The 24,680-nt window shown below is 40.1% G+C and overlaps 1 protein-coding gene across 3 annotated transcripts; it reads left to right on the forward strand.

Annotated features, from left to right (window-relative positions):
- The first annotated feature begins 9,601 nt into the window (after nucleotides 1-9,601).
- On the forward strand, nucleotides 9,602-23,435 carry LOC134215281 (uncharacterized). Of its 3 annotated transcripts, none has more exons than XM_062694501.1 (3): nucleotides 9,608-9,726; nucleotides 22,717-22,845; nucleotides 22,906-23,435. In XM_062694501.1, exons 2-3 carry the CDS (start codon nucleotides 22,722-22,724, stop codon nucleotides 23,340-23,342), a joined length of 561 nt encoding a protein of 186 aa, XP_062550485.1. In that variant the 5' UTR covers nucleotides 9,608-9,726; nucleotides 22,717-22,721; the 3' UTR covers nucleotides 23,343-23,435. The 3 variants fall into 3 exon arrangements, 2 of the variants coding, with proteins under 2 accessions (XP_062550485.1, XP_062550484.1); XM_062694500.1 differs by lacking the exon at nucleotides 9,608-9,726 and adding an exon at nucleotides 22,532-22,641; XR_009980101.1 differs by lacking the exons at nucleotides 22,717-22,845; nucleotides 22,906-23,435 and adding an exon at nucleotides 9,989-10,117 and having other exon boundaries at nucleotides 9,602-9,726.
- The last annotated feature ends 1,245 nt before the right edge of the window (nucleotides 23,436-24,680 follow it).

Genomic DNA, 24,680 nt, shown 5'->3' on the forward strand with positions numbered 1-24,680 from the left:
GAGCTATGGTAGTAGTATTAATATTTTATTATCTTTTCAGATTTGTAAAATCGTTTCTACCTTCGATTCACTGAACGCCAAAGTCAGAAAAAAAATTGTATTCGCGATGCTCATGTGTTGCTTTTGTAGTTCTCGACCTCTAAAATCGACTGGTTACTGGCGTTTGTTGTTTGATTGGGAAAATTCCTAGATTATTTGCTTACAAAGTAGGAAGGGAATCATCGCTTTAACGGCATTGAAGTCACTTGCATGTTTGCATGATTGCATGTTCAGATAAGTTATTACGATATCTGAATGTCCCCAAGAGTGTTTTTCAGGCAAAAATGGGATTTCCAGAGGGAACGATAGGAAGGAATTTTGAAAACTGTTCTGCAGCATATGAGCATAAAAGTATATGGAGACATATGGTACATTTGTGTGAGATTCATCTTGTGACCGGAAGAAAAACTACCGAAGATGTGGTACATACTTTCAAAACGAAGCCTGCAGGTAGAGGGCTCAGAAGTACCAGAAGCAGAAGGACGCAAATAAGTCGGCTCGTCCCACAAGGCAAGTGGGCGAGTCCAACAAATACAGCACGACTGAAAATGGAGGAGAAGATGCGCGCTGAAGAAGAAGAGGAGCGAATGGTCTGGCCAGCTGAGATGCTGCACAAGAAGAAGGAACAGATCCAGCGGATGGAGGCAAGGCAGCCCTAGTAACATTTTGGCTTTATGCTGCTTTCATAATACTCTTGAAGAGTAAATTATGGTCTTCAGGGGTGTTATACAACTTGAAATGTTACTTGAGAGAAGTCGTTCGTGATGGATATGGCAGCCGTGGATGAAAGGTTACCCAAGCAGCACTGCTTGTTTCTCAATGAGTAACAGAAACTGTGATGTAACTTACTAAAGGTCTGAATTATGCACAGCGCGTCGCACATTGGAACAACTCAGAAAAAAGACGGTCAAAACCTCATTGTGGCGTTTAATACAGATTTAGATCCATGATTTTTTCATAGAATGTGTTCAAAAAGCTGCCCGACAAAATCTAGAGCGTGAAATCCACTATTATGTTATAATGCGATACCCGAGCAAAACAATTTTTTTTCTTCAATTTTTTTTTGTTCGGGTTTTTGGCAATGTTTTAGAATATTGTGTTTTGAGAACTTTTGCTAAAGATACTGTATGTTTTCTTCCTAATTTTAAAGGTTGAATCGTTGTTTTTCCAAAACTCATATAAAAATCAATTTTCAGTATTTTTAAAATAAATATACAACATATCTCCCTTAGCCGGGGACACGGGGCCCTCCTTAGCCGTGCGTTAAGACGCGTGGCTACAAAGCAAGACCATGCTGAGGGTGGCTGGGTTCGATTCCCGGTGCCGGTCTAGGAAATTTTCGGATTGGAAATTGTCTCGACTTCCCTGGGCATAAAAGTATCATCGTGTTAGCCTCATGATATACGAATGCAAAAATGGTAACTTGGCTTAGAAACCTCGCAGTTAATAACTGTGGAAGTGCTTGATGAAAACTAAGCTGCGGGGCGGCTCTGTCCCAGTGTGGGGATGTAATGCCAATAAGAAGAAGAAGAAGAAGATACAACATATCAACACGTTTTATATCACAAAATAAAAAATGACACTAATACACGATTGTTTTCAGATAATATGGTCTTTCTGATTGGAATTTCAGTCAAATACAACGGTTTTATTGAAAAAATAGGCTTATTTCTCGATTATATATCTGCCTTATAGGCACATTTTTGCAGCTAGATTTCCGTTATTCTAAAAGCTGATTTTGTATAAATGACGCCAGTGGCTAAAGCTCAGTTGGGTCTGATGAGGCTCACTGATTTTTGTTCCAATTTTTATAGTGTAGTTTTCGATAAATATTGCTCTTTTTCATCATATACTCATTTCATCGGCCTTATTGTGGATCTATTTATTATTTCTATAAGTAGGGTGAGCGTACCCTTTGATTATAATTCATTGCCTAATTAAGCCAACCTTTGAAAAACATTGTTTTCAAACAAAATCGATTGGTTTTAGAAGTAAATTTGGCTAAATAATAAGTGTATCTTTATGAGAGCTAAAACATCGCCAAAACTTCCAAAATATTTTTAATAAATGCTCGAATATGGAGATATGGCCAAAAATCGGTACTGTACCCGTATAATACCTTATTGGTTAAGATACTTGCACTTTACCGTTAATCGATAATGCGGAAATTACTGCTGAATAATCAATTAAAGGCAAATTCAATTGAAACAAGAAAGTCAGTATACTTATATTTTACTTACTTATCATGTTTGAGCGCATATTTCTATCTTCCATCTAGTAAATCGTAAATCTAGCTGCCAAAATGTGCCAAAAAGGGTGTTATTTTTTCATGAAATTGACCTATTTTTCTGATAAATGTGTTCCATTTGATAGAAATGTCAATAAAAAAAAGGCCATATTATCTTCAGATTAGCGTATGTCAGTGCTATTCAATGTTTTGTGATACAAAACGGGTCAAAACGTTGTATATCTAGTTTCGAAATATTGAAAATCGATTTTTATATTAGTTTGAGGCTGCAATATCGAAAAACAACGACTCAACACTTAAAATTAGGAGAAAAACATACAGTATCATCGGCAAAATTACTCAAAACACAATACTCTAAAACATTGTCAAAAACCCGAACAAAAAAAAAATATCGTGGAAAAAATTTTTTTTTTTTAAACATTAAAGCATTAAAACATAATAGTGAATTTCACGCTCTAGATTTAGTCGGGCAGCTTTTTGAACACATTCTATGAACAAATCATGGAGCTAAATCTGTATTAAACGCCACAATGAGGTTTTGACCGTCTTTTTTCTGAGTTGTTCCAATGTGCGTCGTATGTGAAACTTCTTGGTAACACAAAAAGCGCAAGAGGTATACACACTTAATTTTTTTACCGGGATCTCAGCAAAATGTTGAACTTTTACCGAGAATCGCACAGCCGTGCCCCAGCAAACAAGTTTTTTGCCGAGATTTCTGTCAAAATTGCTGATAATCAGCAAATAATTTGCCAAAATTCAGCAAACAAACGCTATTTTTGCCGGAATATCAGTTATTTATTTTGCTGGTGCACGGCTGTGCGGATTTTTGCCGAGCTGCAGAAATAAAAACTGAGTGTGTAGTTTATTTGCAACATCTTGCGACTACAATGAAAATAAAACACGAAAATAAAACCAACTGGAAATGGAACCATGGACCTTCAGATTTGAAACCTTTCTTTCTAACCATCACACCATTAATTCTATTTGTAGATTCTGCCTACAAGTGCACCATATAAACAAAAAGGTAATTGTAACTTTATTGTACCTCTAAAGGAACTACGGGATGGATAAAAATAAAAGTGAGCTGCAGCTGAGCACAACATAATAGAAACATTTCGGTAACTTTACTGTACCAAAATGCTATTTTATTTGTGCAACTAATCTGTTTTGCTTCAGATATGCCACATATTGAACCTAATCATCCGAGAAGTCATTTTATCAGCAGGTTACGATATCTGTGAAACGGAAATGAAACATTGTGTGATTTTGAAACTGGAAAGTGGCTTTAATGAGACTTGATGTATTTCCCGAATTTTTAATGCAACAAGTCTACGGGTAGTCCGGCATCGAATGAGTTGAAAGTAAAAGCAGCTAAGAAGAAAATGAAAAAGACGGTGAGTCCGGTGAAGAAGAGCAGCTGAACAAACGCACCACGGCCGTGACGAAGGAATTCAAAAAAGCGGGCGCTTTGCAATCGAGCGAGGAAGGGACTGACCTACAAACTTCCCAAATTGTCCTAATTTTTTTTTAATCTTTCGTTTATTTGGAAGGCTCATTTGCCGTGAAGCGTTACGGAGCCGAAATCAAGTTTAACAATACATTTCTTGATTCTTATAAATAGTGTTAGTTTTGGGGAACCGAAAGACTCGCGGTTTAGTCGAGGTTAGGGAATACAATAATACAGTATGAATGGAAAGGATTTTAGGGTGCTTAAGTAATTACGATGCTGATGTTCACAAAGTTGACATTACTCGCATTTTTACATCTGTAACGGGACAAACAAACTTTTTTTGGGAGACAACGACGAGAGGAAGACATACGGAAGGGATTAACGACAGACATTGAAATGTACAATAAGAGGAAGACATTCGATATGGGGTACGATAAACAAGGGAATGGGCAGGCAATGATTACAGTCTTACATCAGCATCTTTCAAAAATTGGTGGACCAGGGACATGTACTCGAAATCAAGGCCCGACAACTCTTCCCTAATAGGCTTTGGTTGTTTTCCTCGGACCCGGAGATGTTCAGTTAGCGCAGATCTGGGGCCACGATGCTCCTCGCACGCTCACACGACATGATCGATGTCCTGATAATCCTCGCCGCAAACACAGAGATTACCTTCCGAAAGCCCCACTCTGAAAAGATGTGCATTTAAAGTGTAGTGATTGGACATTAGACGACACATGGTTCGAATGAAGTCTCGTCCCATATTCTATTTTTTGAACCATGGACGCTTCGACACCTGCGGGCAAATTGAATACAGCCATCTACCCAACTCCCCTATTTGTCCATTTATGTTGCCAGCTGTTCAATGTTTTCTGACGAACTAATGTGAAAAATTCATCGAAGGTGATTTTCATATCGTAAATATCACCTTCCATAGCGCCCACCTTAGTCAAAGAGTCCGCTTTCTCATTTCCCGGGATCCAGCAATGAGAAGGGACCCAAGCCATGGTGATTGTGTAAGACCGTTGTGATGAGGCACTCAAAGCTTTCCGTATCCCATTCAGAAGATACGGTGAGTGCTTAACCGGTTTCATTGACCGAACAGCCTCCTAGGAACTTAGACTGTCGGTGAAGATAAAAAAGTGGTCGGGAGGTAGGGATGCGATTTGTTCGAGTGAATAATGTACAGCTGCTAGCTCAGCAGTATACATGAAACTAGCTTAAAGTAGGTGCTATGAAGAACGTTGAAGACACCGAAACCAGTGGAGTCATCCATTTTTGACCCGTCTGTGAAAAAGCTTCTTTTCTCACTGGCGTGCCCGTATTTGCTTGCAAATAATGGAGGTATGACCTCCGCACAAAGTGTGGGGCTTAGGTAAGTTATCTTAAGCGTGTATGTAGAAGTTTACCATTCATTAGGTTGTCACATGAATGCGTACGAATTAATCATCCCGTTAAACGGCTACAACCACTTATTCAACAACCGTAGACGATCAGTAAATAGCAAGCCATGAATCTTCCTCTTTCATCGTTGGACCATCGTACCAAACAGACGTGTCAGCAGCGTACCGCTCTGCCAGCAGGATTCTAGCTTCCCACAATGGCGATCCTGCCAGGTTTTGTTGCCTCCATGTGCAACAAAATTGAACACTGATCCAAAAACAATATAATGGTTATTTCTTGGCAACTGATTCATATGGTGAGTGAAAAATAAAGTAGAATAAATTGAGAAAGAATTAATATAGGCAAAAAACGTCGGCTGAAATGAATTGTTTTGTGATCTAACGTGTTTTTTTTTTTATAAATTTGAAATGCGAGAGCGTGTGCTTGGAATAGCAATGGAACAAATCTACGAACCAAAATTGAACGATTGTGGTGGCGTGTTTCAGATTTCTGCGAAAAAATGCGTGCTGCTCGGGATGACCACGCTTGAACTGTTTGCATGTTGTTCGGGACGACCATGCATTGAAACAAGACCTTAAAGGATTATATAATTTGGCATGTTGCTTGGGACGACCATGCAGTGGAAAAAATTGTATCTTAGAAGAAGATTGCTTGCGTGTTGCTCGGGATGACCACGCTTGAACGGTTGGCATGTTGCTCGGGACGACCATGCATTGAAAAAATACCTGAAAGGATGATTATAATTTGGCATGTTGCTCGGGACGACCATGCAGTGAACAAAATGGTATCTTAGAAGAAGATTGTTTTGCGTGTTACTTGGAATGTTCGTGTATGAACGGTTTGCATGTGGTTCGGGACGACCAAGCAATTAGAACATTACCAGAAGACTCTTTTGCGTGTTGTTTGGGATGGCAACTCCTGGAAAGGTTTGCATGTTGCTCGGGACAAGCATGCATTAAAATTATTTGGTTTTTAAGGTGGTTATACAACAAAGCCACAAATCGGCCATCTTGGAAACCACGTGCTTTTTCTAGTGATTTTTCAAGAGCACGAATTGAGAGAACAACAACGCCCATGGAGATCACAACATCTGTAGATCGTTTGATAACTCATGCTAAGCAATCGACTTTAATTTCAGCATTGTACAAAAAATATTACGCTGGTTTTGAACTTTTGACAATAGGAGAAGAAAACCGTGTGGTGAATTTGAAATTCACCACATGGCTTGATTGTATAATCACCTTAAAGGAGACCTATGGAGACGTGTGTTGCTCGGGACGACCTCGCTTGAACGGTTTGCATGTTGCTCGGGACGACCATACATCAAAACAAGACCTTAAAGGATGATTATAATTTTGCCTGTTGCTCGGGACGACCATGCATTTAAATGATTCGGTCTTTAAGAAAGGTAAATTTCCGCTTTCAATGGATTGCATGTGGATCCGGATCGGACTATTTTGCGTGTTATTCGGGATGGCCACACTTGAAAAGGTTTGCATGCTACGCGGGCGACCATGCATTGAAATGATTCGGCCTTGAATAAAGACGAATTTGTGTATTCTTCATTTTGACGGACTTGATCGACCCTTCGAAAAATGCGTGGTACTGGAAGTCTTTTGGAATGAGTAAATTAGACAAATACACATGTTGATTGAAATGAGTACAAAATGATGTTATTGCATGTGGTTTGCAATCATGCATTAGTTCGATCAATCTGATAAAAAAAAATTCTTGTCACGTATAAACTGTAATAAATGGAGAGACCCCTATGCATTTTATGATTCTAACAAGGAAGCGAAATTGCGAAATGTGTGTAACAACATTTTGAAAAATGAGATTTTTTGAGCCAGATAGCATTTTTTTTGTTTCTTTATTAAAGTGACCAGATAGCATAGTTTTTCACTATTAACCGTTTATTTTAAGCTTGATATTTGCAAACAGGCCATGTCTAGATTGTGACTTTTAAGATGCGTTTAATAGTTGACTATATGAACATACATATTTTATTGAAATGAGTGAAAGACTACTAGCGAAGTCTATTAGTGTTATTTATTCAGCCTAAGCACGCAGAGGCCTCTGCAGTACGTAACAGCCGTTTCCATTCAGCACGGTTCATGGGTGTACATATGTCTCCAGCTTCGCACTCTACGGTGGGGCCGTAAATTGTCCTTTACAAAGGAAGTCTGAATATCTTGTGTTATATGTGAAACGAAACGGGAGTCTGGATGATTATCTGAAATGGTTTGTGTTTGAAAAACCGCAAAATTGGTCAAGAAGGCCATTAGGATGGGTTGGGTCTTCGGAAAGATGGGTTCGCACGGAGTTCACTATTTTCAAGACAAATTTGTGTGATATTTATCAACTAAAAGTTGAATCAGCAATAATGTGAATTGTGAAATCACCTACTTTGTATATTTCCTGTATAAGATTTAAATTAAAATTATGTTCGAGCATTTGAAAAGAATCCATGAGTGACGTCTTGCATCTTAGCGGCGCTAATGTACGCTAATGTAATTCAGGGATGTATATGTCTTCAAATCTGAAATACAGAGAATTGCTCTATTCTAAAAAGTTATGTTGACGATCAAATTAATTTTGGATGAATTTATGTTGAAGGTCAATTTAGTTTGATAAAAAAAACCCTTTGTGGTCTAGAATACATGAGACTATCACTTAGGCAAGATTTCTGCATATGTGTAAGTTTGGAAAATGTCATTTTCTTCAAAACAAGTTCAGTTTTGAATACATCTGCTTGTCACCGCTGGTGTACATGATACTACCAGTTATCTCAGATATCTTTGATTCCGCGATATTTAGAATGTTATCGATAACTTGACACGCTCTATATTATTCTGGAGTAGGTCAACGCATTCCAAGAGTATCTTTATTAGTTTTAAATTAACTACGAAAAAGCTTTCGACCGTCTCATGAGAATATGTGGAGTTAATTTCTGAAAAAAACAGATAGATAAGTCAACACACAAAATTCCGAATTTTTATTTCAAATATAGAATCTGTCTGACAAGTCTTTAAAATTCGTTCTCAATGGAACTGATCAAATCTCACAATTTGCAACAATTTATATAAAACATGTTCAACATATAGAAGCATGTTCATCCTGTGAGTGAGAACAAAGATGTATTATACTAAAATTTACATGAATTGCTTTATTATCCAAGAAAACTATAGAAAAAACAATACACGCAAAAAAAGCGTTCTTGAATTCGTGAACTATCGAGTTCACGGTGTATTTTTTCATGAACAACAGTCACGGATTCGGGAATACAGTCACGTTTTCTGGAACGTTCTGGAAAACGTGACTGGTGTTCCCGAATCCGTGACTGTTGTTCATGAAAAAATACACCGTGAACTCGATAGTTCACGAATTCATGAACGCTTTTTTTTGCGTGTAGTTTAAAGGTGCTCTAGCATTAATTTTCCAATGTTCATATTATTTTTGGTAGATCAGTCAGTGCTCAGGTATATTTTTCCCTTTTTTTAATGGGAGAAGAAGGGGAATGTGGGGCTTAGGTAAGTTATCTTAAGCGTGTATGTAGAAGTTTACCATTCATTAGGTTGTCACATGAATGCGTACGAATTAATCATCCCGTTAAACGGCTACAACCACTTATTCAACAACCGTAGACGATCAGTAAATAGCAAGCCATGAATCTTCCTCTTTCATCGTTGGACCATCGTACCAAACAGACGTGTCAGCAGCGTACCGCTCTGCCAGCAGGATTCAAGCTTCCCACAAAGGAAGTCTGATATTCCATGAACCTCCTGCTTCATGGACAGATCAAAAGTAACAGAGGAACTGTAAGAGTCTAAGAAGTTAGCACGTTTGGTGTCAACCGAAGATGGGCTTACCTCCAGCGTCATATACCAGTGGTAAATACCTGGGAGCTGCGGACTCGATCGAATCAAATTTTCAAGATATTTTGCTTGAAACTCGCAAATTTCCTCCCAGTGTTCACTGTACACGTTACGATTTTCTCACATTGAATTATCATTATGTTTATCTTTATAAAATTAAATCACAAAGATTCCGTCAATTTACCGCATCGTATATATTAACGTGTCGAATGTTAAATTAATTCATACTCTCCAGTTATGCTGAATCCGTCGATATATTTAAAATTACGCCAGTAAATTGAAATTAGTTGAAAATGAGCTATATTTAGTATGAGTTGATTTATACGTGTACTCTCTCGTCTACGCTCAAAATGCACAAAACCCCTCTCGATGCGATGGATACTTTTTGACAGCTTGCTTTGGAGATTCTTTGACACTCGTTTCGACTCTATCCGCAGCTCCCAGGTGATATGTTTTGCAAATACTATCTGAGTATATTAGTTTTAAAGTGCTTGATTCAGCAGCAGGCAGCGCTGCGCGCAACACTGCTGCTGCCTTCGAGTTTAGAATAAACGAGAGCTGAGCTCTCTTCTGCTTCGACAGCCTAACGAACAACACGTTCTTTTTATTATACTCCCGCGAAAACCCCTTTTAAACAGTGTGTAACTCGAAATATAATAGTGGCGACGAGGAAAAACGTTATTAAAACGACCGTTTTGCAGTTGAAATTTGTAATTTCGGTCGTCGACGCGTGAATTTAACAAGTGTGAAAAGTGCAATTAATCAGAAAACTGCAGAGTAGTGTGTACGGTAGTGACAAAGTAGTGTTGCTTCCCGATACGCCATTTGCCTTTCTGGTGGCAGTTTAATTGATCAAACAACTTAATTGATCACAATTAAACTCACACTTTTTATACGTATTACTCTAAGAGAGGACAAATAACATCGTATGGCATTCAATTAAGAGTGATTTTTCTGTTTATTTCGTGTTAGGCACACCACGGATAGCGGGGAAAATTAAATAGCAGTCGAACCTCTTCTGCTGCATCTTTTGTATCGCCCCGCCGGGAGGGCTGGTTTGATGCTTATACTTGGCATCAGGTAAGAGTAGCGGAACAAAAGGGTGAGTCAAAACAATAATTTTTGGTGAGTGCCAGAAGTATTAGAATGTATTGAGAAAAGCAATCCCGTGAAGTGTTGGTTAGATGAGTCGAAGTGAATCGAATTTTAGGTTATTGGTGATTATACTTTTCTCTATTGCCAAAGAATAGGCACGTAACCAAAGCTTATAATAGAGTAATACATTTGCGCAAGCAAAGTGGCGTGTTAAATGTAAAAACTTGATAAATACTCTTTTTGGTGATTTTATTTTTCGCTTAATTTAAGAAAAGCTGTGTAATTAATTAAAACTAAATTGGTGATTTAGCGCGTTAATTTTTATCATTTCGAAGCGCAGTGAGTTGACAATGATGCTTTTTGGCTTTATTTACTAGAACAAAAGAAAAAGAACACAATAGGAAAACAATATATTATTTATTCTGATTATTTGTCAGTGAACGTATTGAATGTATTGAAGCATTTCACTTATTGCAATTTTTTGTTGTATTACGACCTTGCGTGAATTTGTATTGTTTTTTAGTTTTTGCTAATATTTTGACAAATATGTCTTACATGGTACCTCCCAATATTGAGCCCTACCGTAAGGGTCAAACATTTGCTTCTTGGATGAAACGTTTATCATGCCATTTCCGAGTGAATAAGGTGAAAGAAAATGAGAAAAAATACCAGATGTTACTTTTGGGAGGCGAATTTTTGCTCAATATGGCAGACAAACTCTTTCCTACAGATGAATTGTTGGAAGAAGTTTCCTATGAAGTATTAGTTCAAAAGCTTAAGGAGAGACTTGACAATAATGATTCAGTCTTACTCCACAGATATAATTTCAGTAGAATGGTGCAACAACCTGGCGAATCAGCCGGTGATTACATATTTTCGTTGAAAGTTCTTGCGGAAAATTGTGAGTTCGGTGATCAAAAGGATTACCTCATATTGGATCGCATTCTTGTTGGTCTACAAGATGGCTCACTTAAACATCGCCTTTTGACTGAAAATAACTTAACATTAGAACAGGCTGAAAGGATTATCGCTTCTTGGGAAATGGCGACTTATCATACAAAAATGTTGGCTAACAATAATGTTGACTTTTTGGCTTCAATAAATACCAAGCATCCATTTTGTTATCTGGATAATAAACATAATTCGCAACTTGCCCATCCTCAACAGTTTAGGTACCGTGATTCGTCTGCTAGTGCATCTCAACGACGAAGCAAAATGGATGGAAACCGATGGACGGTGGACCAGCGTATCTGTGATTTCTGCGGACAAAGTGGACACGTGCGGAGAAGGTGCTTTAAACTTAAGCGAGAGAGGAGCGATGAAGTTAAACATGTCGACATTCTAAAAACTAGTGTGATTCCTGATAGTTTGTTCGAACAGCTGGACAGTTTGAGGGAAATGGATTGTGGCTCGGATAGCAATAAGGAAAATGGCCTCGAATTGGAGTGTATGCGTATTTCTTCCATCGATTATTCCAGTAATTCATGTTTATTGGATGTATCTGTTGAACGTAATGTCATTCGAATGCAGATTGATAGTGGTTCTCCGGTAGCAGTAATGGGAACAAATTTGTTCAACTCAAAACTCAACCTTCCTTTATATAGAATTTCTAATCAACTGACTGTGATAAATGATTCCACACAAAACAAATCTGGTGAAATTGAGGTTGCAGTTGAATTGGATGGGGGACAAGATAATTCAAATTTATTAGTGCCTTTTTGTGATTACCAGTTTATTCCTTTGCTGGATAAAACGTGGTTGGATGATTTTTTCTCCAACTGGAGAAATGTTTTTGGCAATTCAATGCCATTTAACAACTATTACAAAATTTTGGAAAAACAAAATGCGATTGATCAAATTAAACTTATTGATGTATTTGTCAATTATTTTAGTAAACCTGTGTGTAATGATGGTTGTGAAGCAAAAATGGCTTTGAATATTAATTTTCCAAATAACAATAAGAATTATGACATTCCCTACAGTTCAAGGGAGAACATTTTTAAATTATCGGTGTTTGATTTCGAAATTCAGTATAATCTTTCGTGGGTGAGGGATTTTGCGTATTTTTTTTCGCGAATTACTCTTAATATGTCAGCTCCCACAGAATATGATGAATATTTGGATAGTGAAATAAATAACATACCTGCCAAATCTTTGGTCAATGCCAGAGAAAACATAAGTAATAATATTGTGCAAGAAGTGATCTATTCTGATTGGCTTGGGAAAACTGATAATGCGAGAATTTTGAAAAATCGACAAATTTTAAGACTCTTTGACGTGTGTTCTTTGTTCCATGACAAAGTGAACATACCGCAGACAATTCAAATTTTTTTAAGACTTTTACATGACAGCCAAGTTGGTGTTTTTGGAATAAAACGAACAGTGAAACACGCGGTGCACCTTGTTGAAATATACACGAATTTTATTGTTGCTTGTGACGTCTATGCAAGTATGGCTATAATTGTAAAACCTATTATTTCGAAAATTTTAAAACGCAAGCCTGCTACAAACATTTTGGCAGTGAATATTTTCTCCAAAAGGGTGGAGGTGAAGTGGTTGATGAAAATTTACAACTGGTTAGTGATTTTGGTAATGGTTATTAAACTTTTTGCTTGTTATGGCTTGCCAGGCGTTATAGTGTTTAACAATGGTCTTCTATGCAAAAGATGCAAGTTGAGCTTTAAAGACCTGACAAATTTATGTTTGTCTCTTAATAAATTGACATTGGAGGACAGTTTTCCTTCAAGAAAAGTATATATTTGCGTAAGATGTGTGTTAATCTATTTGGTTAACCTAAAGAGGCATATGCTGCATATACGTGAAAAGCTGATTAAAGCTTTTTGTCTAAAACGAGTTTCTAATAACTCATTACAGATCATGGTTAGAAACGGAGAGACAAAAACCGTCCATCCCAATAAACTCAGAGATGCTAATGATGGACGCGGCATATCGGGCATGCCAAGACGATCGACGCGTGTAGTCGAGACTGGTCGGCCGCTACTGACTGAAGACAACATATTCGTGGCTGGTCGGCCGTTACTGACTGCCGCAAAATCCTCGATGGCACCCATAGATGAGAACGATGTCTGGCAGCTACCAGATCTGAGATGTTCAACGCAACAGGAAATGTGTAAAGTTTTGAATTTCAATAGAAGCAGAAAGAGAAAAATTCAATCAGAGCCGGTAGAGCTTTCTGGCCTACCAAGGCGATTAAAAAGATGTAGAAGAATTAGTTTCAAAATTAAAATTTCGAATTACTGTTTGAATAGAGTTCAAACTTCCGAAGAAGGAAGAACTGATATGTATTGCAAATACTATCTGAGTATATTAGTTTTAAAGTGCTTGATTCAGCAGCAGGCAGCGCTGTGCGCAACACAGTTTAGAATAAACGAGAGCTGAGCTCTCTTCTGTTTCGACAGCCTAACGAACAACACGTTCTTTTTATTATACTCCCGCGAAAACCCCTTTTAAACAGTGTGTAACTCGAAATATAATACCAGGTAAATACTCATAAATCGAGATTGAGGGTTTTGTTCGAGCAGCTTCTCGAAGTTGTCAATGACCAATGGATTGAGAACCTCACAGCGGATGAGGAACCGGAGCGATAATTCTGCAAAACAATCTGTTAGTGGCAGTACTCCCGCAAGTACTTCCAAGCTCATCGTATGTGTCGAATTCATGCATCGTAACGCGATACGGAGAAAGCGGTACTGAATCCGTTGAAGCTTCAGTATGTATGTTTTAGCCGCGGACTGGAAGCAAACACTACCGTATTCGAGGACCGACATAATGGTTGTTCGATACAACGTCATAAGATCTTCGGGATGCGCTCCCCGCCATGTTCCGGTTATTGATCGCATGAAGTTGATCCGTTTCTGGCATTTTTGTGTCAGATACACAATGTGCTTCCCGAAGGTACATTTCGAGTCGAACCAGACCCCGAGGTATTTAGAAGACATGCTAGAGTGATTGTCTTACCCATCAGTTGGAGCGGGAACTTTGCCGGCTTATGTTTTTTTGAAAAGACAATCATCTCAGTTTTCTCCGGAGAGAATTCGATACTCAGCTTCGTAGCCCAAGTGGACAAATTGTCCAGAGTATCTTGCAACGGTCCTTGCAGATCAACTGCGGTTGGCCCCAAAACGGATGTAGCACAGTCATCTGCAAGCTGCCTTAACGAGCAATTTGGCATGAGACTGAGATATTCATCAATATCTCTGACGTAAAAATGGTAAAGAAGGGGGCTTAAACATGAGTCCTGGGGAGACCCATGTAGCTAATTCGTGAAGTTGCCGAGTCACCATGAGAAAAACTCATACGCTTCTCTGACAACAAATTGTACAAATAATTGTTTAAAATTGGTGAAAGTCCACACGAGTGGAGTTTGTCGGATAAGACATCAACGCAAACTGAATCAAAAGCCTCCTAATGTCCAAAAAAAAACTGAGCCCATTTGTTCTTTTTTAGCGAAAGTAATCTGAATTTCTGAAGAAAGCAACGCAAGACAGTCGTTCGTTCCCTTGCCCCTGTGGAAACCAAATTGTGTATCTGATAAAAAACTATTCGATTCAACCCATTTGTCAAGCCGGAAGAGAATCATCTTCTCCAACAACTTCCGAAAACAGGGCAGCATCTCGATGGGGCGATACGAATTATAATCCGACGCGGGTTTTCTGGGCTTCTGGATAGGAATCAACCTCTAATCATCCGGAACAATGTTGCACTCCAGTAACTGGTTGAACAGGCTCAATAAGCACCTCTTCGCAACGTCTGGTAGGTTTTTTAGCAAATTGAACCTGATTCTATCCATCCCTGGGGCGGAATTGTAAATGAAAGGAGAGCAAGCGAGAATTCAATCATCGAAAAGCGGCGATCCATGTCATCCCTGTCAGCAAAAGCATCACGTAGCTCTTGTTTCACCGGCACCGAATCCTGACAAACTTTCTTTGCGAAGTCAAGTATCCACCGCGACGAACTTTCACGATCTTCATTTACGGACGACGCGTTGCGCATTCTTCTCCCGACGGTCCACAGAGTTTTTATTGAAGTCTCGAGCGACAAACCTTCAACAAAAGTGCGCCAATATCCACGTTTCTTCACTTTGACCAGTTTCTTGAACTGGATCTCTAGCGCGATGTACCGTTTGTGAAGAACGATCGAACCGTGTTTCCGAAATTCTTTGAACGCGGCGGATTTCTTGCGATAAAGTTGTGTACACTCGACATCCCACCACGGACTGGGTGGTTTCCTATGAACCGAAGCTCCTGGCACTGGCCTGCTTTGTGCCTGAAGAGCACTGTCAAGGAACAACTGGGATAGAAACCTGTACTCTTTTCGCGGTGGAAGTGCTTATATTGACATTACGCCATAAATGATGGCATCCGCATATGTGCCCCAATCGATGTGCTTCGTGAGGTCATATGAGAGGCAGTGGTGGAAATCTGCGAACCTTACTCATAAAACAAGAAGTAGGCAATGCAAAAGACTCGCGAACATTTGTTTTGCCTTTTTCTTATCTACCTACTACTCGCAAAGAAAACAAAAACACGAACCCCGAAAAATGTTCGTGAAGCTTCGCGAGTCATTCGGGTTAATTTGCTAAAAGTTAAAACAACCTCGGAATTTATTTTTCACTGATGTTCGAGCAAGAACACAATTGTTTATTGTTATTGTGTTTATGTCAAATCAAATCTATCCATTGTACTCGAAGTTATCACAAAAACTCGCGACCGTGTTTTTACTCTCGAACAAAATATAGCCCGGCTTTTTGTTTTTGCTCTGCCCGTACTCGCGAACAAAGCAAGCGCCAGAAAAATGCAGGCTGCCGGTTCGCGCGAGTGTGGCATTTTTGGTAGGCCCAATTACACTCTTTTCTTACTCGTGAAGCGAGTATTTCCACCACTGATGAGAGGTCGATAGAAACAGATTGATTTCGTCCATTTGAAATCGAGACTTCGATCGGCAAATGATCACTACCATCGGGATCTTGGACCACCTTCCAAGTACAGTCCAACGAAAATGAGCTCGAACAAATGGAAAGATCTAGACGGTTATCTCTTGCTGGAGGAGCCACTCATGTAACTTCTCCTGTATTCAAAATTGAATTAAGTCGTCGCAGAGGTCGTATATCATCGTTGAACAGTTGTCGTCGTACAGTTCCCCCCATCCTGTTCCGTGGGAGTTAAAATCTCCCAAGATCAACCGTGGCTCAGGTTTAACCGGGCAGATGTGCGAGAGATCTCTACGAGATATCGCGGTGTTTTGGTGGTCTTTTGAGGTGATGAGGTCTTTTCCTCGAATAGTCACCTGACATGCGACAGCTTCGGTGCCAGACATCGGCACAAGATCGACTCTATAGAATGAGTGCTGTTTTTTGATCCCTAGAAGCACCCCTCCATATCGATTTGCCCGATCGCGGCGGATTATGTGCGAACCATGCTGTTGTTGGTGTTCTCGCCGCAGACAACACTGCAACTGGGTGGATGGATGGTGGCAGCACGGCAGCGTCTGTGTTGGTGGAGACGCACGATGGATGATGACTGTCGGCGTGGGGCGATGATGCCTGCGCAAGCGATGGACGCCGAAAAAACTGCAAAACTTTGCGTTGTCTTGCAAAAGCAACGAAATGGCTACTTAACTGCTTCAGCTAAGCACCACTTCCACTCAAACACTATGCTTCAAAACACTTTCGGGAAAAAAAACCTCTACCTGTACTTCAGGAAAAAAAAACAAAAGAGAAGCAAACCGTACGCGGACGCTCGGATGCTCGACGTGGAATGAATTGTCCTAATTGTTTTACGCGGTCTACAAATCCTCCAACGAAGGACTTAAGCCGAGGCTTCATTCGCACGATGTCGAGAGATGTTTTGGGAGATCGCGATGTGGTGTATTTGCAAGCCATCTATGCCTTTCTTTGCTCGTCTGACATCAAAGTTTAATACTTAAATTTTTTCTTTCTCAGTTTTTTTTCTTGTCTCTGTCTTATTGTTCCGTGTACCATGAAGCTCTGGCCATCCGGAAGATGCTCCCTGAAGAACCAAAACCCGAGCACGACGCTACACCAAACCATACATGACGTCAAATACCCGGATGAGCAGCTGAAATACCTCAAACCTAAATCCCAACCCTGTCCATCACCAAATTACGCAATCTAACATTGAGTCGCCACGAGTATCTTGGTCTTTGTCTCTTTCCCTTACTAACTGTTGATAATAAGATGATATCGATTGTAAATATCATTAAGAGTCTCGGCTCCGTTAAGTGTTATACACGCCTGAGTCTGTCAAATAAATACAATAGATAAAAAAAATCCTCCAACGATGCATGTGGTTACATGAACCACAAAAACCCGATGATATGACAGGAAGCGCTCGAAGGAAATGCACTCGAGCTAGTGTCACGACAACTGCTCCCGCCGGCATTGATTCCGAGGATAATCGGCACTACGGCCACCCAGAGAAGCTTCTATAAAGACTTCTGGACACGGTTTCGTTTGGAGCCTCCGAAACTGGACAACCTTTCGGAAATACGGTGGAACAACTTTGCGGATACCTGGAGGCTGCGTATCTACGGTAACACCTCGTAAATCCGCTGCTCATTAAATCGCTGGTTGCCAAGCTTCTGGATCGTGAGATGCGTTCATGGGAGAGGCCACGCCAAAACCATACTGCGAACGCTGACAGATTTTCTTGAGCATAGTGGTGAACGTCTGCGAAGCCAACGTAGACGTCGAGATCCAGCCGTGAAATCAGTCGAGGACATTTTTCCCAACCGGGAAGAGCAATCCGAAAGAGAAGGGTACACTGCACTTCCACGGCGAAGACAGTCCGGCGGCAGTTAGCTCAGGCGAAAAAATGAGGCTCAAACCTTGCCTACAATGCTGAGCCACATAATATCGTCTGCGGCACTGCACAGAGCTCAAGAAGCTGCGATATGCTGAGCGACAGAAGTCAATGAATCGGGAGAAGCTGTGCCACGTCGGGTTGAGTACGCACATAATGACAAGCTGCACAGTAATGTTCCGGATTGTTCCAGTTCAGCTACTTTGCGGAGAGAAGCGGCTTGACAAGAGTCCGAAGCTGCGAAGGAATACCAGCAGAAAGGGTACACACATCTTGCTACCGCTGAAGAATTAGCGGGCACTGCCACCGACGAAGTGTGGTGTCTCCTGATCAACGTCGTCCAAAACCCAAAGAAGCCCAAGAAGACATACTCGTACCGCTAATCAAGGTCCTCCTCGGCTTCCACGAACGACGGATTGCGTACTGTGGAGATTTGAAGGAGATGTTCCAACAGCTGAAGATTCGTGCAGAGGACAAGCACAAGCAACGGTTCATCTTCCGAAAAAGGCCGGAGGATCCTCCTACCATTTACGTCATGAACGTAGTGACCAAAGCGTCGATGATTACTTCTACAGTGTCGAAACCGTAGAAGAGACGTTTTCCCTAGCACAAGAGGTTAAATGAGTCCACCGAAAAGCAAGTTTTGAAATCCGGAATTGGGTGTCCAACTCGCCCGAAGTTTTACGAAGTGTGGAAGAGGCAAAACCGGCAGCAGTGCATTTCAGTTGCGATAAACATACGTCGAACGAAAGAGTTCTGGGAGTGAATTCCTGTTCTCAACAAAGCACCGTGAAGAGATATTACCATACCTGTATGATGGGATTCTTCGATCAGGTCGTACTGTTGGAACGAAGGAATCAACTCCGATTTCTGGGATCTGTGGAAGCGGCGGTTAAAACTGTTATCGCAAGTAGAGGAGGTCCGGATCCCCCGATGCTATCTCGGTGGTGCGATGTCCGCCGAAGTTGGCATAAAAGGTACTGTAAATTTTTATCCGGTCGCCGGCACTCCTCATCAAACCAACCATATCGTTGGCATCGCTGTGCAGTGCCTTCATAGATATTCTTCCACAATCTGTTGACGTCATCATATCCGTTGGCATCTCCTATTCGCTGGTCCAGCTTCTGGTGATACTGTTCAGCAATTCCTTCAACTGCCAAGCGTAGGATATTGAAAAGCATCGTTCTGTTATTTCGAATTCATGGCGCTGGATAGTCACACTCGAATGTTTGCAACTACAAGGATGCGAGTCAATGTTCGGACCTCTAAAGGACAATACATGTACATCTATAACGTCCGAGAAATACCGACCGTCAATCAGCACATGGTCTATCTGTGAGCAAGTGTCGCCACTAGGGTGTTGCCAGGCAAAATAGGTACTGCTGATTGCTATCCCTCTAGCAGGTCAGAAGAATCTTACTTTCCCGATCTACGCGTGTGCAATCCCGACGAAAATCTTCACACCGTGTGTTGGGCACTCTCTACATACCTTATCAGGGCTCTCATTGAATGCACTCTTACCGGCTTATCGTTCGTTGGAGCATAGATGCTAAAGAGGCTGTAGCTGAAGAACTTTCCCTTTATTTTCAGCACGCAAATGCGGCCGCTTATCGGCAGTCCCCAAGGGTGATATAATATTATGTTTAGATTCGATTATTAAATTGCAGATTATGAATGTTTAATATGTGAACGCGCTAAGAAAAGATTTCTATTCTCTTGTTTAAGAGGTTATTGTGAAGAAAAAGAAGACCAATTTAAGGAATAAATCTAAATCGATTCCGTTTCTATATTACGAAGTCTTATTTTCACTGCATTAGTAACATACTTGGAAACCAGATCTATCCAATGTCACACAAATATTCCTTCCCTTCCTCGATGACCATAAGGATGTGGCCGGCGCCGTTATTGACTCTTTGAATAACAGAACTCTCGCATTGTGCACATTGATGATGAGAAACCCATCCCAGTCTCCATCTGTTGGTTCCTTGTGCAACTTCGATCGTTCTGGTCAATCACGGAGTAGCAACTACGAAAAGTATGGTCATCCTGCTCATGCACATGCTCTAGATTCAGATATTTTTGTAGTAAATATAATACAGTCGCGATTCGCTGGTTGGGCCACGACCTCGACCCAACTAGCGAACTCGGATTTTTAGTTGGGCCAACTGAAAGCCATTTGAACACGTGTATTTCGACTTGAACATCACAAATGATGTCTAGTGGCGCCCAATCCCGTTTTCCGTGTTTACGCTGAAATTTGACGTACGGTTGCTTTTTAGTTGGAGGCCCAACTGGTTGGGTCATGGCCCAACCAGCGAATCGCAAATGAACAAATTTGCGGTTACGACAATTTTCACTGATTAGTTGATTGAACGCCCTTCACGCTCTTTGGAAAAAAAATCACGGTTGCAACCATTTTCACTGATAGTTGATTGAACGCCCTTCACGCTCTTTGGAAAAATAAATTCGCGGTTACGATAATTTTCACTGATAGTTGATTGAACGCCCTTCACGCTCACGCTTCATAAACCATTTGATTCAACCTATTTATCTAGCCAACATAGAAGCATCTTAGCCAACAGCCTCCCATACAGCAATACGAAAGCATCGCGGTAGAACAATATGAATTACAATCACAAGCGGATTTCCAGGCTTTTGAATAAATATGACTCTCACTGCCCTCCAATCATCCAAACTACCGTCGTTCGGGGTGATATTGGGCCTAGGGGGAAAAATGGGGCCAAAAACGAAAAATGTTTCATCTTCTAATATCTCCGAAACTGTTACGAATTTTGATGAAAACTTCAAACGGTTCGAAATTATATTAAAATTCAAGTCTAGGAAATCACAAAACAAATTCCAAGAACTAATTGTGCTCGTACCATAGTGCTTGGAATTTGAATGTAAAACTATTGATCGAATGAACCCGTATTAAAATAGTGTCAGTAATGCCCCACAAATCTATTACATAACTGAATTTTACATCGATGGATAGGGGAACTGGGGGTAGGACGCCCACGTTAAGGAAAATGCCATTTTTATCAATGAAAACCACCATTTCAGCCAGTTTTCATCAGCGCATACTGAAGAACAGCATATCTGCGACTGACTACCGATAACAGATATCTAATTGTCCATTTTATTGCACAGAAATTTGATTTTTAAAAAGCACCCGAAAAAAAATGATTTTGAAACCATGCGGGGTGAGATGCGCCAGTGGATGGGTTAAAAGGCGCATGTGCTTATCGTACTGATTTTCATTTTAATTGCCTACATTAAGGCAATTAACCGAATGTTTCAGCTGTTTCGGTCATACGAAATGAGCATGGGCGTAATGCCCCACACCGACCTCAGAAGTTTGAAGGCCCATAAAATCGTTTTAAAACCATTTTTGACGACGATTTCGTGTGGAACATAAAGAACACGAGTAAGCAGCATGGCTCATGGCTCAATTATTAATTTATCAATGTATAACAGCGACAGAAAGACTAAATTCCACCGAGCATCAAAACACGCAAAAATCGTTTTTTCGAGTTTTTCATGTATAACTAGAGAAAAATCATGAAATATATGTATCCAATGGCAATATTTTTTGCTTTATCGTATAGACTATTGAAAATAATCAAAATGGGGATATTTAACCTTATTCAGGGGTGGCGCGTTTTAACCCCTATGGGCGTGCTACCCCCACTTCCCCTATGTGGCCCAATGTCACCCCCTGTGAGGGGTGAGAATGGGCCAATTTTAAACAACATATAACTTTGAAGAATTTCTCTCATTTATTATTTTTTCCCCACACAGTGGTAAATTTATTGTTCAAGCTTGTACGTAACTAATTACAACTTGATTCCAATATTAACTACTAGAGCTTTGTAATATTTACTTGAAGCATACCACATTTTGCCCCAATGACACCCCCGTAGACGGTATTTTTAAAGAAGTGATTGAACAGATTCAAATTGAAAATATTGACGATAACCGTGAATTTTTCTTCACCATGACCAATTTCATAAACTGGTCCACTGGGGTAATATAATAATATGATTAGATTCGATCATTAGATTGCAGATTATGAATGTTTAATATGTGAATGCGCTAGGAAAACAGATTTCGATTCTCTTGTTGAAGAGGTTGTGAAGAAAAAGAAGACCAGTTTAAGGAATAAATCTAAATCGATTCCGTTTCTATATTACGAAGTCTTATTTTTACTGCATTAGTAACATACTTGGTAACCAGATCTACTACTTTGAAAACTCGACGTAAACCACTTCATTCATGAATTCAACACAGTTAATATCCTCAAGTGTAGTAGATCATCGCACAATCAAATCAGATCAATACGGAGATGCGATATCAGTATATTTGCGCGCACTTGACTGCAACAGGTGATAAAAAATACTTCACATGAATACTAATTGATCCATTGACTATTTTTGGTATAAAACTGCGTGTACTCAATGGCAGGATCATCAGTGATCGGAGGAAACTTATCCAAGCGTTGCATAAGTTTAGCTCCTGTTTTGTTATCTGCGAGCTCCAGTTGAATATTTGAAAATAATAATAGCACCATTTCCGTAATCGACGTTTGATAAGAAGTATATTTTTTTTTTGTAAAAATGATGAAGTGTATTGTCATTTTTGCTTTGCTGTGTGGAATAAGCTCCAGTTATATAATTCGCACGCCAAATGGTAAAAATTAGAAAATTAAAATTTCAAAAAATCAATTAAAGTGAATAAGTTAACCATATTTTTTTTATTTTATAGCATTCATGTATCATTATCAACAACCATTGGCTTACAAAATAGCAAAAGACAGAATGGATGGACTTCTCAGTCAGTATCAGCAGTTACGGAATCAGCGTGTAGCCGCCTATCCTGAAGTTCAACTGAATGGTATGTTATCAAATAGACACAAATTCAAGTCAGCTCATAAAAAATTACCATTCAATTCAGATGCAGATACTATTGATTTGCCGGTTGACCCGTATGTTGAGCCCACAGATGACACGTATCCAGCACAGCAGGTACCAGTCGAGAACGAGCCAGCTTTTTACGAATTAGAACCACAAGAGCCAATCGCTGATGAGCCCACACATGTTGTTCCAGCTGTTGCGTCAACCTTAACTCCATCGAAAAAGAAGGTTCAAATTGATTCTGCCGAAGAGGTGGAACAGGCGGGACGCCGCAATCCAGCAACCAATTCTGCTGGTCCCAATGCTTACTTTCCAATCAACTTTGGAGGTGTCAACAGTGGAGCCGTTGCCGTTGCAAATTCGTACAGTACCGGAGAGGGTGGTTCATCTATTAGCACAGCAACCGCATATGGAAGGCCAGTAAATGCTGAATTTCTTCAGCTGAAGAGAAGACCCGCCAAGAGTCGGCACTATTAGACAAGACAAATGTGACAACCACTCGTAGTTCCATAGGCATTATACAAATCAACTATGTATACAATATTGTGCACAACTATCTAAATTTCCAGTATTTATTATGTAAATAGCTCAACCCTCAAAAAATCTGAATAAATTTAATTTCTTCATTTGTACATCTATGTCTTTCTACTTTTATATTCTTAGTCCGCTGTATCCGAAAGAATGAAAAACATTGGAAACAAATTTTAAAATTAATAAAAAAAAAAATAATAATTGGTGGAATTAAATGGTAACTCGTTGACGGTTGAAAATTAATTCGTTAGTTTGAATCTAAACCAGTGTCGAGAAAACTTAAATTATATTTTGGATTGGTTATTTGAAAAGATATTTAAGTTACTAGATAAAGGCTCCCCCAGACCTAAGCGATTTCATCGCCGCGACGGCGACAACTAGCCGCCGCGATTCTATCGTTGGGTCGCTGCAGGCAATTTTCTATCTACGCTTCCATACCAATGGCGACAGAATCGCTGTCGCCAAGCGATAGAATCGCGTCGCGACTGTCGCGTCGCGTGTGTTTGGGGGAACCTTAAAGATTGTCGCTGTCGTCGCTGTCCGGAACATCTTTTGCTGACGAGGATAGGGGAGCTAAATGTCAAAGAAGGAAAATCCATACGATTTGACAGCTTGGTACCCAACATGTTCCGGACAGCAGAACAAAGCGAACCGAAGCGACAATCTTTATCTAGTAACTAAAATATCTTTTGTTATTTGGTTCCGGAGATATTCTGGGGTGAACTGAGGTAGGATTTTTGGAACACTTTTTTAGCACTTCTATAAGTCAACATGCGACATGTCAAATAGTTGTTGATAGTTTTTGGACAAGTCGGACGTGTTCGGAATTGTTCCGGAGACCTGGGTGCGCCGGTTAAAATGGCCATTTACTATCAGTGATTCGCCCTGGCTTGCGGCATCTCAAACTTTTTGATTTCGCAACAAACAATGGAGCTTATTATGGGGGTTTCGGGACCAATGGCATGTTCCGGAATCTTTCGGGATGGTTCCCCGGGGGAAAATTGACATTTTGATAATATATAAAGCTTCTCTTGCGACATCTTAAACTTCATGATTTTACAAAACAAGACCATCATCTTCTTCTATGGCTCCACATTCCAACTGGAACTTTGCCTGCTTTTTATTTCCCCCGAGAAAAATGGCAATTTTGGATCATTTATGAAGCCTCGCTTGTGACATCTCAAACTTCATGATTTTTCAGAACAAGACCAATGGAGCTTGCTTTGAAAGCTTCTGGACAAGTTGGACATGCCATTTTCGATCATTTTTTACCCTTCTTCGGAA

This window comes from Armigeres subalbatus, chromosome 2 (genome assembly GCF_024139115.2).
Source record: "Armigeres subalbatus isolate Guangzhou_Male chromosome 2, GZ_Asu_2, whole genome shotgun sequence".
Taxonomy (NCBI): domain Eukaryota; kingdom Metazoa; phylum Arthropoda; class Insecta; order Diptera; family Culicidae; genus Armigeres; species Armigeres subalbatus.